General features: G+C 46.4%; 2 protein-coding genes and 1 long non-coding RNA gene across 3 annotated transcripts; all 3 read left to right on the top strand.

Annotated features, from left to right (window-relative positions):
• The first annotated feature begins 747 nt into the window (after nt 1-747).
• LOC125090187 (uncharacterized) lies at nt 748-1,172 on the top strand. Its single transcript, XR_007124239.1, has 2 exons — nt 748-892; nt 1,071-1,172. It is a non-coding gene; the product is annotated as an uncharacterized LOC125090187 (long non-coding RNA).
• Nucleotides 1,173-1,460: 288 nt separating this feature from the next.
• On the top strand, nt 1,461-2,741 carry LOC125105699 (IQ domain-containing protein F5-like). The gene is made up of 2 exons (XM_047739374.1): nt 1,461-1,601; nt 2,313-2,741. Exons 1-2 carry the CDS (start codon nt 1,461-1,463, stop codon nt 2,739-2,741), a joined length of 570 nt encoding a protein of 189 aa, XP_047595330.1.
• An 8,704-nt stretch (nt 2,742-11,445) lies between these two features.
• IQCF3 (IQ motif containing F3) lies at nt 11,446-12,915 on the top strand. Its single transcript, XM_047712614.1, has 3 exons — nt 11,446-11,541; nt 11,709-11,753; nt 12,471-12,915. Exons 1-3 carry the CDS (start codon nt 11,524-11,526, stop codon nt 12,864-12,866), a joined length of 459 nt encoding a protein of 152 aa, XP_047568570.1. The 5' UTR covers nt 11,446-11,523; the 3' UTR covers nt 12,867-12,915.
• Nucleotides 12,916-16,546: the final 3,631 nt, after the last annotated feature.

The following is a 16,546-nucleotide window of genomic DNA, read 5'->3' as shown; positions in this document are numbered from 1 at the left end:
CTCTACTGAGCAGAGAGCCCAATGCGGGGCTCGATCCCAGGACCCTGGGATCACGACCTGAGCCGAAGGCAGAGGCTTTAACCCACTGAGCCACCCAGGCGCCCCTTGTGTGTAAATATCTAGGCATAGACCCGCTGAGTTCTAGGGTGGATAGATGCTGAACTTCAGTAGAAACTGTCGCTTACCTTCCCGCCAGGAGTGTCATAAGGGATTCAGCTGTTGTATGTCTTTGCCAACATTTGGCGTTGTCGGTATTTTTTGTGTTAGCCTTTCTCTGACGTGTTGGGTGGTTTTGATTTTTGTTTTGAGTATTGTGGTTTTGATTGTCCTTTTCCTCATGACTGATGATGTTAGGGAACTTTTCATGTGCTTCCTAGCCATTCATAAATCTTTAGTGAACTGCTTATTTAAAATTTTGTTGCCAACTCATTCTTTCTAATCATTATTTGGTTCCATTGTCTGATTGAAATGAAACGCATCTAGTTGAATTCTCTCTTAATGAATATTTAAATTGTCTCAAATTTGTGTTTTTCTCCACCAGCCTGAAATGACTGTGTCTATAAACTTTTGTGTCCATGGGCGGTATTTTTTGCGTGCTGCCTTTTTTGCCAACTTTTGGGCACTTAATGGTAAGAAAGAGTGGGCAAGGACTTCCATATTTTCACCAAAAAAGAACTCAACTGTCTGGAACCATCCTGGAGCCCGAGTCACAGGTGCCCTTATGACATCACATCCCTGTCTCTTCCTCCCCTCTTCCTGCCAGGCTGCGGCGGGGAGAGTACAGACCTGGGAGCAATGGAACCATCATGCTCCTGTCATGGGGAATTTAGGGGGTTGTAGACCTGAGGGACTTTGAACCATCCATATCCAAGTCATGGGCGTTCGGTTTTGTGTAAGAGAGAGCCACCCAAAATTGCAGGCAGGGGAAGGTGGATTTCCACAGTTAACTCAGGATACGAGTTCTACATCTAGGGACTCTGGGCCAGGCAGGAAGTTGAGTATGTGGTGGACTTGGCATGAAGTTGTACACAGTTCTAATGATAGCTTTCTCCTCTGAACTCTGATTACAGAAGAATGGCAATGTTTGTGAAATCGTGGTAGAAGATATTGAGGAAACCACTTTGAGGAAAGGGAAAGAGGAAGAGGAAGAGAAAGTGGAAGAAAAAGTGGAAGAGAAAGAGGAAGAGAAAAAGAAGAAAAAGAAAAAGAAAGAGACTCCACCCCCACCTCCCCCACCCCCACCCCCTCCACCTCCACCTCCCCCACCCACACCACCAAAGGTAGGTCAATGGAGGCCCTCAAAGTTAAGGGTGACTCTTATTTTCAAGGAGTGTTGGGTTGTCTTCTCTGTGCCCCATAGCATGGCATGATCCTGGAAAACGTCACCTGGACCAGGTTCCATTTGTGAGTACAAGGTTGGGCTTTGAGTGATTCCTCAAGAACAATAAGCATAAGCCAGAATGTCCCAGGCCAATCGGGATGAACGGTTGCCCTACCCAGAGCCGGAATGGATAGGGCAAACATTCATCCTGATTGGCTTGGGACATTCTGCTTTATCCTTGGTTATCCTCTCCTCCGAGTTCCTTCTTGGTCAGAGAAAGGTGGGTGACTGAGGCACAGAGACTTGGTAGTAAGGAGGGGAACCCCTGACAAGTGGGACTCAGACCCTGCCAAGCTGGGGAGTGGGGCAGTGAGGCTGTTGTTGGAGAAGGCATTGCCACATGCAGGGGAAGCCGAGTATAGAACTGTGTGGGAGTGTGCGTGTACACGCATGCACGTATGCGTGCTAACTGACGTTTAAGATGTGAGAACCCCACGAAGTGAAAGTGAGAGATAAATGAGAAGGACTCCACACTGCATGGAGCAGGGAAACTTGTAATTCTGTGACTTGATGGAGAGACACAGCAGGTTGTGGGTTGAGCTGGATGGAGTCAGGCATGAATACAAACAAAGGCTGCCACTTCTCCAGCCACCTCGGTGGGGTGAAGGGAAGGAATACGCAGCCCAGGTAGGTGGCCAGGCCCAGGCCCAGGTGGAATGTGGTGCATGGCGTGCTTCTTCCAGACAGGCCAACCAGGATAGCTAGTGCCAGAATGCTCCATTCTACAGTTCAGGAGCCTGAGCCTAGGGGGGCAATCTGAGGTCCATTAAGAGAGAGGCACAGAGACCAGACACCTATCTGGTCTACTGGCTCCCTGCCCAGTGCTCCTGAACTTCTGAGCGAGCCCTGCTTGGCCTGCCCTGGAGCTGAGGTAGGTGGGGAATGATCCCTGAGGATCCCTTGTTTATCTTTGCCACCTCTCTCCCCAAAGAAGCATCCTGACCAAGAGCAGAAAGCCATAAAGATCCAGGCGTGGTGGCGGGGCACCCTGGTGCGCAGGACCTTGCTGCACGCGGCCCTCAGAGCATGTGTCATTCAGCACTGGTGGAAGCTGATGCTGGCAAAGCTGCTGGAGAAGAGAAAGCGAGCAGCCCTCGAGTCCTTCTCACGGCGAGAATGGGCAGTGGTCCAGCTGCAGTCCTTGGTCCGCATGTGGCGCGTCCGCCAGCGTTACTGCCGTTTGCTCCACGCTGTCCGCATCATCCAGGTCTACTGGCGCTGGCATAACTGCCATTCCCGTGGCTTTTTCCAGGGCACCTACGACCTCACGGCATCACATCTGGGTCTTGAACTTGAGATTTTTTTGGGCTCACAGATTTGTCGGATTACGGACTGCATCCCCTTCCCAATAAAGAACTGATCAGGTCTGCTCCAACTCTGCGTCAACAGGTCTCTTTCAGGCCGGCCCCAGGAGGTCCATGTGTCAGCAGAGGGTCAGGGAAAATGGCTGCAGAGACTAGGCCTGGCACAGTCTGCTCCACGGATGTGGCTGTGTTCCTCTTGGGTCCCTGGTGGAGAAGGATTCTAAGCCTCTGGTGCTAGAGGGTGGGGCCTGGAACCCATGAGCCTCCCCATCTGCCACGGGGAGGAGAGTTGGGGTCACAGGGCCACCCACTCAGCCAACTCCAGGGAGACTCCTTCACAGTGTGGTCCATGCACATGGCGCCCCCTGTGGCTGTGCCCCACGGAGGGTTCTTCATTCTTCACTGTCTTCCCATCACATTTAGAACAAGTCCAAAAGCCCTCCTGGGGTTTCCATAAGCCTGCGTGGTCCCGGCCTGGCCATGTCCTCCTGACCCCCTGCTCTTCAGATCGCCCCCGCACCTCCACATTCCCATCTCAGCACTTTGCACTTGCTGCCTCCTCTCCTTAGATAGCCTTTCCAGGTGGGGCAACCCTCTACTCACGTGTGTCTCTGCCCCATGCTCCCTCCTCAGGGAGATCTTCTTCGACCATCTTATTGAAATGACTTCCCCACCTTGTACTGTATGTTCTAGTACCTGACCCTGCTCTCCTGCTTTCAAAGTCCTCATTGCTACCCAAGATTATCTTACATCATTTTCTGTTTTTTATTGCCCCCAGTAGAGGGTGAGCTCCAGGAGAGCAAGACTCTGGGTTCAGTGCTGTTCCCGGAACCTAGGTCAGTAGGTTCTCTCTTCTTCTCCCTCTCTCTTCCATATATATATATATATATATATATATATATATATATATATATATACACACACACACACACACACACACACACATATATATATACACACACACATACATATATACACATACACACATATATATATGGGACAAATAACATATATATATGTACACACACACACACGCACATATATATGCTATTCTACATAATAAGCCACTTTTTCATCCTTAAAAAAAATCCCTTTAGGGTTTGGGAGAGACTGCCAGCCAGTCCTTAGAGATAGCAAAGGACTCATCCCAGAGCATGATTTTCATCCGCAAAGGAACCAGTGCAGGGCCATACCTCCTCTTTGTCCTGTATACCCCAGGGGGCCATAGTCCTCTGCTTTAATCATCCTAAATCAGGTACCAAACATCTATATAACTTCATGGCCACAGAAAATACTCAAACCAGCCAGCCCTACACTGTTTACCCTATCCTGACTTGCCTTTCCCACTCCAACAAAAGCCATGGGAAAAGCTGTTTTCTCAGTCTTGTCTTCTGCCATCCGGCCACACCTGATACCTACCCCGTGACCCTGCATGACATGGGATGACCTCCTCTTTCAGACGTTGGAGTATAACAGATTTTGTGTTCTCGTGCTTCTATTCTGTTGTGGTTGCACCTGACAGACCATCACATAAAAGGACACAGAACATGAATCTAATTTAAGTACAATTCACGTAACCATTTCTAGATTCACCACGTAACCTTAACCATTAACATAAGACTAACAATTCAGTGGCACTTAGTACCTTTACGGTGTTAAGCAACGACTATCATCTGTACCAAGTTCTAAAACATTTTCACCATCCTAAATGAAAACCTTGTGCCCCTGAAGCGATCACTTGTCATCACCCCATCCTCCAGCCAATGGCAACCAGCAATCTGCAACCTGTCTCCATAGATTTCCCTACGGGTCACTTTCGGTATAAATGAAATCAAAATATTTTGTGTTTGGTTTTACTTAACATGTTTCGGAGGCTCATCACGCTGTAGCATGCATCAGTACTTCATTACTTTTTTTTAAAGATTTTATTTATTTATTTGACAGATAGAGATCACAAGTAGGCAGAGAGGCAGGCAGAGAGAGAGAGGAGGAAGCAGGCTCCCCGCCGAGCAGAGAGCCCGATGTGGGGCTTGATCCCAGGACCCCGAGATCACGACCTGAGCTGAAGGCAGAGGCTTTAACCCACTGAGCCACCCAGGCGCCCCACTTTATTACATTTTTTTAAAAGATTTATTATTTTAGAGAGAGGAACGGAGGGAGAGAATCTCAAGCAGATGCCCCGCTGAGCATGGAGCCCAGTGTGGGTCTGGATCTCACAACCATGAGATCATGATCTAAGCCAAAATCAAGAGTCGGATGCTTAACCTTACTGAGCAACCCAGGTGCCCCATGTTCTTTGTTGTTTTTTTATTTGGCGGATTTTATTTATTTGACAGAGCAAGAGCACAAGGAAGTGGCAGGCAGAAGGAGAAGGAGAAGCAGGCTCCTGCTGAGCAAGGAGCCCAACACAGGGCTCGATCCCAGGACCCTGGGATCATGACCTGAGCCGAAGGCAGAGGCTTAACCCACTGAACCACCCAGGTGCCCCTCTTTGTTACTTTTTATGGGTGATTGATATGTTTTGTCTGGCTATACCAGCTTTTATTTATCCACTAATTTTTTTATAGACATTTGGATTGGGTGCACCTTTTGGTTGCTCTGAATGATGCCACTACGAGTATTTAGCATTTACACCGTTTTATATCCCCACCAATGATGTACAGGCTCCAATTTCCCTACACTCTTGCTGACACTTGTTATTGTCTTTTTTTCAAATTCTAGCCAACTTAGTGGGAAGTGGTACCTCACTGCAGTATGATTTGCACTTCCCTTGTGATGAATGATGTTAGGTATCTTCATGTGCTTTTTTGCCATTTGCACACCTTTGGAGGAACGTCTGTTCAAGTTTTGAAAAGAGACTTTTCATTAAGTTGTGGCTTTCTTCTGTGGTTTCAGTAAATACTTATGTAATGAATGAGTACACGATCCTACCAGACCATGGATTTGTGGTTTCACTATGGTTCACACCCTACTTTCTATAAAACACGTGTCCCACCATCCCTGAATGAATCGCTTAGACAACCATCTTTGAACCGTCATGCCCAATAGACACATTATTCTAGGGCTTCTTGAGTTATTATCCCTCCCTGATAACGTTTCCATGTGTGTGTGTGTGTGTGTGTGTACCAGGTGGTGGAAGGAGGATCTACTGTTGTCTTTTCATTTCAGGTACAGATCCTTCCCTGTTGCTTTTCATCTGCCTATGTGTCTCTGTCTATCCCTCATAATTTCATCTTTCATTATATAATTATCTGTTTATGTTCCTCATTATCTTTCTCCTTCAGTCCAGGCCTTCCTCTCTACTCATTTCGTAATGTCATGTCTCCTTGTCTCTGTCTTTTCAATTCACTGGATTTTCTGGATCTGTATGTTTCTGGTAGAGATCATTAATAGTTAACCTGCCAATCCTCAGACACAGTTCTGCTCTTCTAGACCCTGCTTACTCCTTATCCCTAAGAACTCCACAAAGATGAGAGGGACAGGTCTCATGGAGGGCACCAACGTGGTTGCTCCTGGGTGATGGAGGCACTTACCTAACCCAGGCTCAGCCTAGGATATGTGCAAGTACTTAGAGGAATGTCAGAATATTTTATGCCTATGGTTCAGGGATGAGCGCATGGCACAAGTCAGGCCAGTGAGTCTCCATTCTGGTATGGTTTTGGAACTCTTAGGATTGCCAACTATAAAGATTATGAAACCAGAGCTGCTACAGGCACCACATGGAAATAGCTGAGAATGGAGCTGACACAGAGGAAAGTAGATCCAACAGGTGCCAGGAGAGAAAGGAAGCTCTGAGGATTGCTTTGGGCCTCTGGATCCAGCCACACCTGAAGCTACCACTACCTATACTATGGGAATTCAGTTTGTGAGACAATCAACCTTCATTTTCACTTAAGTCAGTTTGCTGAGACAGATAGCAAAAGAATAGGAGATCTCAATAGATTAATAAACACTTAGATTGAATTTTATGTGAGCTGGTTTTCAGAAAGTGGTTTTCAAAAATTAGTTTTTAATTAGAAACTTGGCAAGAAGGTGTGCCTAGGGAATTCTTGACAGTAAGTGTGGAATTATCTCTCATTAATGTGCCCAAAGGACCAAAGCATTCTTGTAATGCTGTGTAGTATGGTGAAATGGAAAGTGTTGTGGATTAATGGGTAATTCTTCCAATTACCTAGAATCAGAATGACCAGAATATGAATCTAATCATGGATTGGTCTCCTATGAGCCAAATGTGGAGTCTTTAATTAGCCTAGTTCAACAAGTCAGCAGGAGGGAGCCATGGGCAACCGTCAGCCATTTATGTATTAAGAATAAATAAAATTGTCCCATCCTTCCCTTGCCCTCTACTCAGCTTACACAAAGTATATGTGTGGCAGCCTTCACTTCCAGGACAACCTCTGAGTTCTACCTCCTAAAAAAAGTAGGCAGTCGTCCCATGGACATCCTATTATATGTGTTGGACCTAGGAGAAAAATAGACCAATGCTTTTCAAACAGTAGCATATGTTACAACCATGTAGAGGGCTCATTAGGACAGATCCCTGGGCCCCACCCAGCACTTCTGATTCAGTAGAGGGTCCCAAGAATGGGTATCCTTAATAAGTTTCCAGGTGATGCTATGACTTCTGTTCTAGAGACCACTTTGAGCACCACTGGGGTGGAGCGTAACTACGTGGTCACTGTGAATGACAACACAACCAAAGTAACAACTTCAAATAAATTGGAAGTTTATTTCTCTTTCCCAAAGAAGTTCATAAATAGGTGCCCAGGCCCAGATGGAACTTCACAGGGGGAGGAATCCTGGCCCCTTCTAACTTGCTACTTGGCTATATATAATCTCTTGCCCAAGGTCACTTCATGATCTTGAATGGCTCCTGAGGTTTCTTTTGGTTACTGTTTTTTTTTTTTTAAGATTTTATTTATTTATTTGACAGGCAGAGATCACAGGTAGGCAGAGAGGCAAGCAGGGATGGGGGCCCTGAGATCCTGAGATCATGAGATCATGACCTGAGCTGAAGGCAGAGGCTTTACTCCACTGAACCACACAGGCACCCCTCTTTTTGTTATTGTTGTTTTGTTTTTAAGGAGGCTCCACACTGTTGGAGCCCAACCTGGGGCTCAAACTTACGACCTTAAGATCAAGACCTGAGCTGAGATCAAGAGTCAGAGCTTAACTGACTGAGCCACCCAGACACCCGAGCTACTTCAATTTCAATATTCCCATCCAGTCTAGCCAGCAAAGAGGAAAGAGGAAGAGAAAGTCATACTCCTTCTCTTTTAGGGCATATCCTTGAAGTTACTTCTCTCTCTCTTTTTTTTTTAATTTACAAATTCTTTTTTTTATTATGTTATGTTAGTCACCATACAGTACTTCATTACCTTTTGATATAGTGTTCCATGATTCATTGTTTGCATATAACACCCAGTGCCCATTGCAATACGTGCCCTCCTTAATACCCATCACCCTTACACATGCTGCTTCTGTCCATAAATCAAAGGCTACAAAAGAAGACTAAATAAAAGGAGAAATATACCATATAGTTATCGATAGAATGACTTACCATTCTAAAGTTGTCAGTTAATTTCCAAATTTATAAGTTAAATTCAATTCCTATAAATATCTCATCAAGAGTTTTTGGGAACTTGACAAACCTATACAAAAAAAAAATCACATTGAATAAGTGTTCATAATTAGTCAAGACAATTTCGAAAAAAGAGACTAGGAGGTAGGAAGACCATAAGTCACATTAAAATGCACCACAAGAATATAATAATAACAACAGTATGTAATTGAGGCACCAACCACTAAGAATCTGAGATGAGGAATAAACACTTATTTTTTTTAAAGGATTTTATTTATTTATTTGACAGAGAGAGAGATCACAAGTAGGCTGAGAGGCAGGCGGGGTTTGGTGGGGGAAGCAGGCTCCCTGTTGAGCAGAGAGCCCAATGTGGGGCTTGATCCCAGGACCCTGAGACCATGACCTGAGCCGAAGGCAGAGGCTTAACCCACTGAGCCACCCAGGCGCCCCGAGGAATAAACATTTAAATAAGAATTTGTTTTCCAAAATTGGGAAGGCCTGGTGGTAGGGATTAAGGAGGGCACGTATTGCATGGAGCTCTGGGTGTGGTGCATAAACAATGAATCTTGGAACACTGAAAAATATATAATTAAATTTTTTTAAATAACACAAATAAAAAGAATTTGTTGTATTTCCCCTTCACCCCATTCTCCTCCTTCATGTGTATAGCTGGACAATAACTCTCTTCCACCCTAGCAGAAGAGAAGTTTTATTTTCTGCATAAGCTGAACCAGAGAGCATCTAGACTCTGGGATTTCAGTCTTGGCTGAAGGCAGAGGTGAAGCTCCATACCAAAATGGAGGGATTAACTGAAACTTAACAGGCCAAACATCAAGGCCTCCAGCTCTGTCTGCTGGATCACCTGCCTGTAGGCTTGCACTCAGGTTTCATTCTACTCTCTGACTCAGTGTTCCGGGATTCCCCTCTGGGGCATCAGTTAATTATTGCCACACAAATGCTGCATAGCAAACTGCCACAGCCTCAGTGGCATACCACAGTAAGCATGTTGCCCCGTGCTGTGTTTCAGTGGGGGAAGCTCTGCTCCACATGTCTCTCATCCTCCTCTTCGTACCAGTAGGCTACCTGTCACTTTTCTTGTTGGCAATGATAGAAGTGCAAGAGGGCAAACATAAATTGGCAAAGACTTCTGAAGCCAAAGTCAAACTTGCCTGTCATTCATTCCACCCTATTCTGGGGGCCAAAGCATGTTGCACTGTTAAACCCAAGGCATAGGACCATAGCTCTGTCCCCTTGTGGGAAGAAAGTACAAAGTCCTATAGGAAAATATATGCATCTAGGATGATTAAAGCAATCTATCACAAGATCCAAAGAATAAAACAAGTGAATACTGGTATTTGGCCCACCATCCCGCTGAAACAAAACCCAACTCTGCCTTATTAACCTACACTGAGTGGCACCAGTTAGTAAGTCCCACTGATACACACTGAGCTTTCCTCTGGCATTCTAGTGCCATGCTTATACACATGAAGAGACAACCAAGGATTATAAACATGAGAGACAGAGATAAAAACAAAAACAGAAAAAAGGGGGATTAAATTAAATAGAGACAATATGGGAAACAGAAGAAAAACGTTTAAAAAACCAAACAAACAATTAAAACTAATATTCCTAGTAAAAGATAAAAGACCAATGAAACAAGAATAGTGTGCTATAAAAGGAGAATAGTCTGAGGACAGGAAAGAGCTCTTGAAAGTTAAGACTCTTTTAAAAATGGAGAAAATCTTCCAAAAAGTAGAACGGAAAGACAGAGTTAGAAAATAGCATAGAGGTGCCTGGGAGGTTCAGTTGGTTAAATGTGCTACTCTTGATTTCGGCTCAGGTCATGATCTCAGGGTCATGGGGTCAAGCCCCACATCAGGATCCCTGCTAAGCATGGAGTCTGCCTGTCCCTCTCCCTCTGCTCCTCCCCTGCTCACGCTCTCTCTCAAAAATAAATAAATAAATAAATAAATAAATAAATAAATTAAAAAAATCTTAAAAAAAATTGTGTAGAATATATTGGAAAATTAGAGAATCGGTCAATGATGAACTAGTAGGATTTCTATAAGTATTAAATTGACAAAATTAAAAGGTAGAAATTGTTTCTTTTATTATTTTTTAAAGATTTTTATTCATTTATTTGACAGAGAGGAAGAGCAAGATAGCATAAGCAGGGGAAGCAGCAGAGGGAGAGGGAGAAGCAGGCTCCCCATTGAGCAGGGAGCCCATGTGGAGTTCCAACCCAGAACCTTGGGATCATGACCTGAACTGGAGGCAGACACTTAACTGACTGAGCCAACCAGGTGTCCCGGTAGAAATTATTTTTTAGACATCAATACAGTAAGGTTTCCCAGAGTTGGGTCATACAAATTTTATAAACTAATATGCCCCATACAAGGATCTCAGAGAGGCTGAGAACAACTTACCTACTGGGTATGAGGGATCTGGGATGGTTAGCTCAGAGATGAATTATATACCCGGATTCTCAGAGTAGAACACATTAGTGGCATCAGTGTTTAAAGATTCTTCTAACATGGGTTGCCTGGGCATCTGCCTTTGACTCAGTCATGATCCTAGGGTCCTGGGATCAAGCCCTGCATTGGGCTCCTTACTAGGTGGGAAGCCTGCTTCTCCCTCTCCCATTCTCCCTGCTTGTGTTCCCATCTCTCCGTCAAATAAATAAATAAAATATTTAAAAAAAGAAAAAGAATCATATATTGGCTTGTTAGGCACCAAACAGCGAAAGAACAGAGGGTTACAGCAGTTGGGAGGGTGTAGAAATTGGCTGAGGTACCTACATCTTAACCCTTCCTTGGCCCCTCAGCTCAGCCTCCATATTCACAGTGATCCTCATTCCCACACATTGAGGAAGGGCATGGTGGCAGAGAAGGCAGGAGGCAGAGAGCAGCCTGAGCCTATTTGCCTTCCTTGGCGCTGGGTGAGGCGCTGTCCTCAGTGGTTGATGACAGGAAGGTCCTGTGGGTGGGCTGACTAGAAGTCACCCTTGGGAAAGGACAGACTCACGGGGGCTGTGGTTTCACAAAGAACATTAGCCCATCCCTGGCAAGAGGGAAATGGGCAGATGTTTCCTCTTTATCCAACAACTTTGAGCCTGAAGAAGGCCACCTGGTCCCTGGGTCATAGTTGCCCTTGTGACATCATGGTCATCTCCTCCTCTTCCACCCTTTCTGCCTCTGACAGGACCAATGGAGTGGCAACCAAAGTGGGTGTGAACACCGGAAAGACTGCCCCAAACCATGGGCAATAAATGCTGTGTAAGACAGTCAGGCACCTCCTTCCCTGGGGATGGGGAGCCGGCCCATGGCAGAAGGACACACTAGATGACTTCAAAGGACTCAGAAAAAATGGGGAGGTAGGGCTTTGAGGACTCTGCCCAGAAGCTGGTCCCCACTCATGCTTTCTCCCTATATTCTGATTGCAGAAGTCTGGTCCAGATGAGGATGCACTAGAGAAAGAAAGACTGAAGGTAGGTAGCTCCCAGGAGTACGAGAGAACCACAGATCACTGATCGTCTGGCCACAGAGTCCCCGAAAAGGGAGGATCCATCTCTCGTCCCACAGCTAAGGAGTCACTTCAATGTGTCTCTCTTGTCCCCATAAATTCCCTCCCTGTTGTACGTGAGCTGTGTGAAGCTTGAAGAGACAGCAGCGAGGTGGGGAAGCTGGGGCACAGCAGAGGGCACTGGAAAGCTGGAAGGATATGGGGGTGACCGAGAGGTAGTAATGGAAATTAAGAGAAGTGAGGTAAGAGCGAGACCTCAAGGGGTCATGGCATGGCGTGGAAGCCTCAGGAGGCAATATCCCAGGCAGGGATCGGGGCTGAGCTGCAGGCCATAAACACAGAGAGGGTCATCGTCAGAGGAACTTTCGGTCCCTCACACCCATGCCAGGGCTTCTGGATCAGAAAGTGTTTCCACTGATTCCATGAACCTGGGAAGACCAGAGAGGAAGTGTCTCCCCATTGTGTAGATGAGGACCCCCGTGACTCAGAGGATGAGCCCATGTGTCTGTGGGCACAGACAAGACAGTAGAGGCAAAACCCCACCTGGGACTCCTGGGTCCCCAGAACCACCTGGGGTAAGCCTGGTTGTTGAGAGAGAAGATGAGAGCTCCTCCTTGGCAGACACCAGCCTCGTGGGTGTTCACGACGCATTCACGTGGAGTCCTCTGCTTTGCTTGGTCAGCGGCTTCACAAGAAACGCCGCAGAGCCCGGATCAAGGCGGCCAGGAAAATCCAGGCCTGGTGGCGTGGCACCCTGGTGCGCCGCACCCTGTTGGCAGCTGCCCTCCGGGCCTGGGTGATCCAGAACTGGTGGAGGGCGGTCCTGTGCAGGCGGGTTCTTCAGCGGCGGCAGGACCTGCTGAAGATCTACGTCATCCGGGAGGAGGCAGCCGTCAGGCTCCAGTCCTGGGTTCGCATGTGGCAGTGCCACCGACGTTACTGCCACATGTGGCACGCCCTCTGCATCCTCCAGGTCCCAAAAGGCTGCTTCGCCTTACAGACCGATGACCATCTACAGGACCAGTACGACGTCCCTCCCGGGCAGCCTGAGTTCCACATCGAAATCCTATCGGTCTAAAAGTACTGCAGGGTGGAGAACCGGCTCCACCACCCCAATAAATGTCTGACCAGGTTTTGTGTGTCTCAATGACTCGCACACCACGAAGCCCCCAAGGGTCCTGCTGTCCCTCTTCTGCGGAGGGAGACAGCTGTCTGTCCCCCGACTCCCACCCCTTAGTGCCTGTGGCTTCTGCTTTGGGCTGACTGTGCCCGAAAGCCACTGACTCTGTCCACATCTGAAGCTGGCACCTGAGGCTGTTGTCACACATCCAGAGCCAAGTCTCCAGTTCCATCACCCTGGAACCATCCTTGTCTCCTGAACTTGCAGCTGGCTTTGGGGGGGGGGGGCGGCTTTATAATCCCAAAGACACCGGACACCTCCTCTTATGAGAGTGGCCTCTAGATCCGTGCTCTCTCAGCCTGGCATTGTGGGCAAACTGGGGCTCACAGCCATTGGCTCTCTCTCTCCCTCCATTTTTTAAAAAGATTTTATTTATTCATTTACTTATTTGACACAGAGAGAGAGAGAGATCACAAGTAGGCAGAGAGGCAGGCAGAGAGAGAGGGAAGCAGACTCCCTGCTGAGCAGAGAGCACAATGCGGGGCTCGATCCCAGGACCCTGAGATCATGACCTGAGCGGAAGGCAGAGGCTTAACCCACTGAGACACCCAGGTGCCCCTCTCCCTCTATTTTTAAAAAAATATTTTATTTATTTGACACAGAGAGAGAGAGAGCACAAGCAGGGAGAGCTGCAGGCAGGCAGAGGGAGAGGGAGAAGCAGGCTTTCCACCCAGCAAGGAACGTGATCTGATGTGGGACTCGATCCGAGGACCCCAGGATCATGACCTGAGCCGAAGGCAGCCGCTTAACCGACTGAGCCACCCAGGCGCCCCAGACATTGGCTCTCTACTTGGCAAACCCCCAGACTGAAGTCAGACCTTTGGTTGGCTCTCTTGGGAGCCAGATAGCCCGGAGAATGCACAGGAAGCTGGTTGGCCTTAGTGTTGGCTGGGCACAAGGTTTTGCAAGTTTTGTGCTAATCTGGATGCTATTTTCATTGGGAAATAGCATGTATCGTGATGATGAGGAACCTCAGCCCTGCCTCCATCCTCAGGACCAGCCTCTGCAGGGTGCTGAAACACAAATAGGGCTCCCACGGCTTTCCTTCTGTGCCACTTTCTGTAGGCTACCGTTCTTAGTGCCATGAACGTTGTCTATAACATCCCAAGCCCTCTGCCTCTCACCTCCAATGATTTTCACTTCCATCGTACCTGAATCACTCTCTCCTAACTGCACCAGGGATTACTGCTTCTCCAACTGCCTGTAAGTTGGACTGCCTGCCATTATTTTTAAAACGTTCAATCCATCATGGACCAATTCTTCTGTAAAACAAGAAAAGTGAATTCTGAGAAAAGTAAGTAGAAAAGGTATATGGCATATGGCTAGGTATATGGCTTGTTTTAATGGTTAAATTGAACGTACATCAAACTGCTATTTCAACTTGATATACAAATTTCTAAGTGCTTCATCTCAATTTTTGTACCTAATCTTGGTGGTAATAAATGCTCACCGTAGTTCGGGTGGCATTGCCATGGTTCTTGTCATAACTGACCACAGTGACAATAGTGCTGATTTTGATCATCTTGGTCCCTAACTTTTGCTTTCGATGCTTTAGGGCAGAAGTCGGAAAACTATGGCCTAAAGTTGAGTGGTCATGACAGGGACTGTATTGACATCATTCCTAAAATACTATCTGGCTCTTTACAGAAAGTATTTGTCAACCTCTGTGCTACAATCACTGATTCTTTTGCATTGTTGCAAATGTTTCTTCAGTTCTAATCAGGACTTTGCAAAGATTGATCTTACCAGTGTTTTGCTGCCTTGTGCCCAGCTTGGATGCCATTCTTTTTTGAGGATTCTCTTACAATTTTTACCACCGTTGGCCCTCTCTCCAGCTCTGTATGAACCTGACCCTTCTTCACCTACTTCATCCTGCACCAGAAGAGTTGAATTTCATTGATGAAGAACAAATCACCATATTGCATGGTTTGGGTTCATAGTCATGACCACAGATAGACAGACTTCTCTATAAATTTGCTTTTTGACCTGAAGATTTCATGCTCTTTCTTTTCTCCCCAAATGGGCAGTTCTTCCTCTTTTCCTTCTGACCTCAAATGATGATGTTATTACACACTTTAACTGAGAAAATGGCAGTGGACCGGCCCCCCATCTCCTTACCATCTCATCCCCCATCTCAGTGCCATTCCTATCACACTTGTTACCTTCCTGGAGTTGAAATGAGTTGTCTTTGCACCACCCAAAGCCACCCCAACACATTGTTCTTCTGGTTCTCTTCTTCTCCTTTTGCCCACTATCAACTCCTGCCTTTGCAATGATGTCTTTCTGTAATTTCATTTGTTACTCTAAATCAGTTTCTACCTTTTCACCAAATCATTTCCATCAGCATACAGTGTCCCCCACCATTAAAAACATCATTCTTGGAGCGCCCTGGGTGGCTCAGTGGGTTGAGCCTCTGCTTCGGCTCAGGTCATGATCTCAGGGTCCTGGGATCGAGCCTCACATCAGGCTCTCTGCCCATTGGGGAGACTGCTTTCCCCTCTTCCTGCCTGGCTCTCTGCCTACTTGTGATCTCTCTGTAAATAAATAAAATCTTTAAAAAACAAAACAAAACACCATTCTTGACTACCTCCTATTCTGGTTCTTTGCATCTCCTCATAGCAAAACATATTTTCACTGTCTCTCCTTTCACTCTTCCATTCTCTCCTGAACTCACTTCAGTTGTACTTCCCTTTCCCCCAATCCCACAGAATCTACACCAGTCAAAATTGTTGATCGAGAAAGACTGCAAAAATGACCAACGTTACTGCCCTCCTCGTATCCATACCCCTTTGCAGCATGATTTTGTAGCTTTATCAATTAAGAAACAGAGTTTACTTAACCCCCTTTTGTATCTAGGCTTCCCTGTGACTTTCTTTGGTCACTAGTATGCAGTGAAAGCAATATTGTGCCAGTTGCAAGCCTAGACTTCAAGAGGTCTTGAAAAACCATCCACCATGTAAACAAGGAGACTACTGCTGTAGCATGAGATACTGCATGGGACAGAGATGAGCCATCTCTGATAAGGCCAATCTTACACCACTAGCTTCCATCACACCTGCAACTGATCACATATTTTTGAGTGGGCCCAGCTGAGAAAAGAAACACCCAGATGAGGGGTGCCTGGGTGGCTCAGAGGGTTAAGCCTCTGCCTTCAGCTCAGGTCATGATCTCAGGGTCCTGGGATCGGGTCCCGCATTGGACTCTCTGCTCAGTGGGAGCTGCTTCCCTCCCTCTCTCTCTGCCTACCTCTCTGCCTACTTGTGATCTCTCTCTGTGTGTCAAATAAATAAATAAAATCGTAAAAAAAAAAAAAAAGGAATCACCCAGATGAGCCTAACCCATTGTTACTCCACAGAACTATGAGCTGTGTAAATGGTTATTGTTTTAAGCCTTTATGTTTTGGGTGGTTGGTTAAACAACAAAAACACCACCATCTAAAATCACCAGCTAACTTGCTTGCATGACAATGGTGAGTTTTCTGTCCTCTTCCCTCTCTCTGCATCAGACTACAGGTTGACCACTCTATCTTACTTGAAACACTCTCTCTTTGGCTTCAGAACATCGCACTCTCCTTGAGT

Source organism: Lutra lutra, chromosome 1 (genome assembly GCF_902655055.1).
Source record: "Lutra lutra chromosome 1, mLutLut1.2, whole genome shotgun sequence".
Taxonomy (NCBI): domain Eukaryota; kingdom Metazoa; phylum Chordata; class Mammalia; order Carnivora; family Mustelidae; genus Lutra; species Lutra lutra.
The sequence above is the reverse complement of the archived record's forward strand: the minus strand, read 5'-3'. Positions and strand labels throughout refer to the sequence as shown.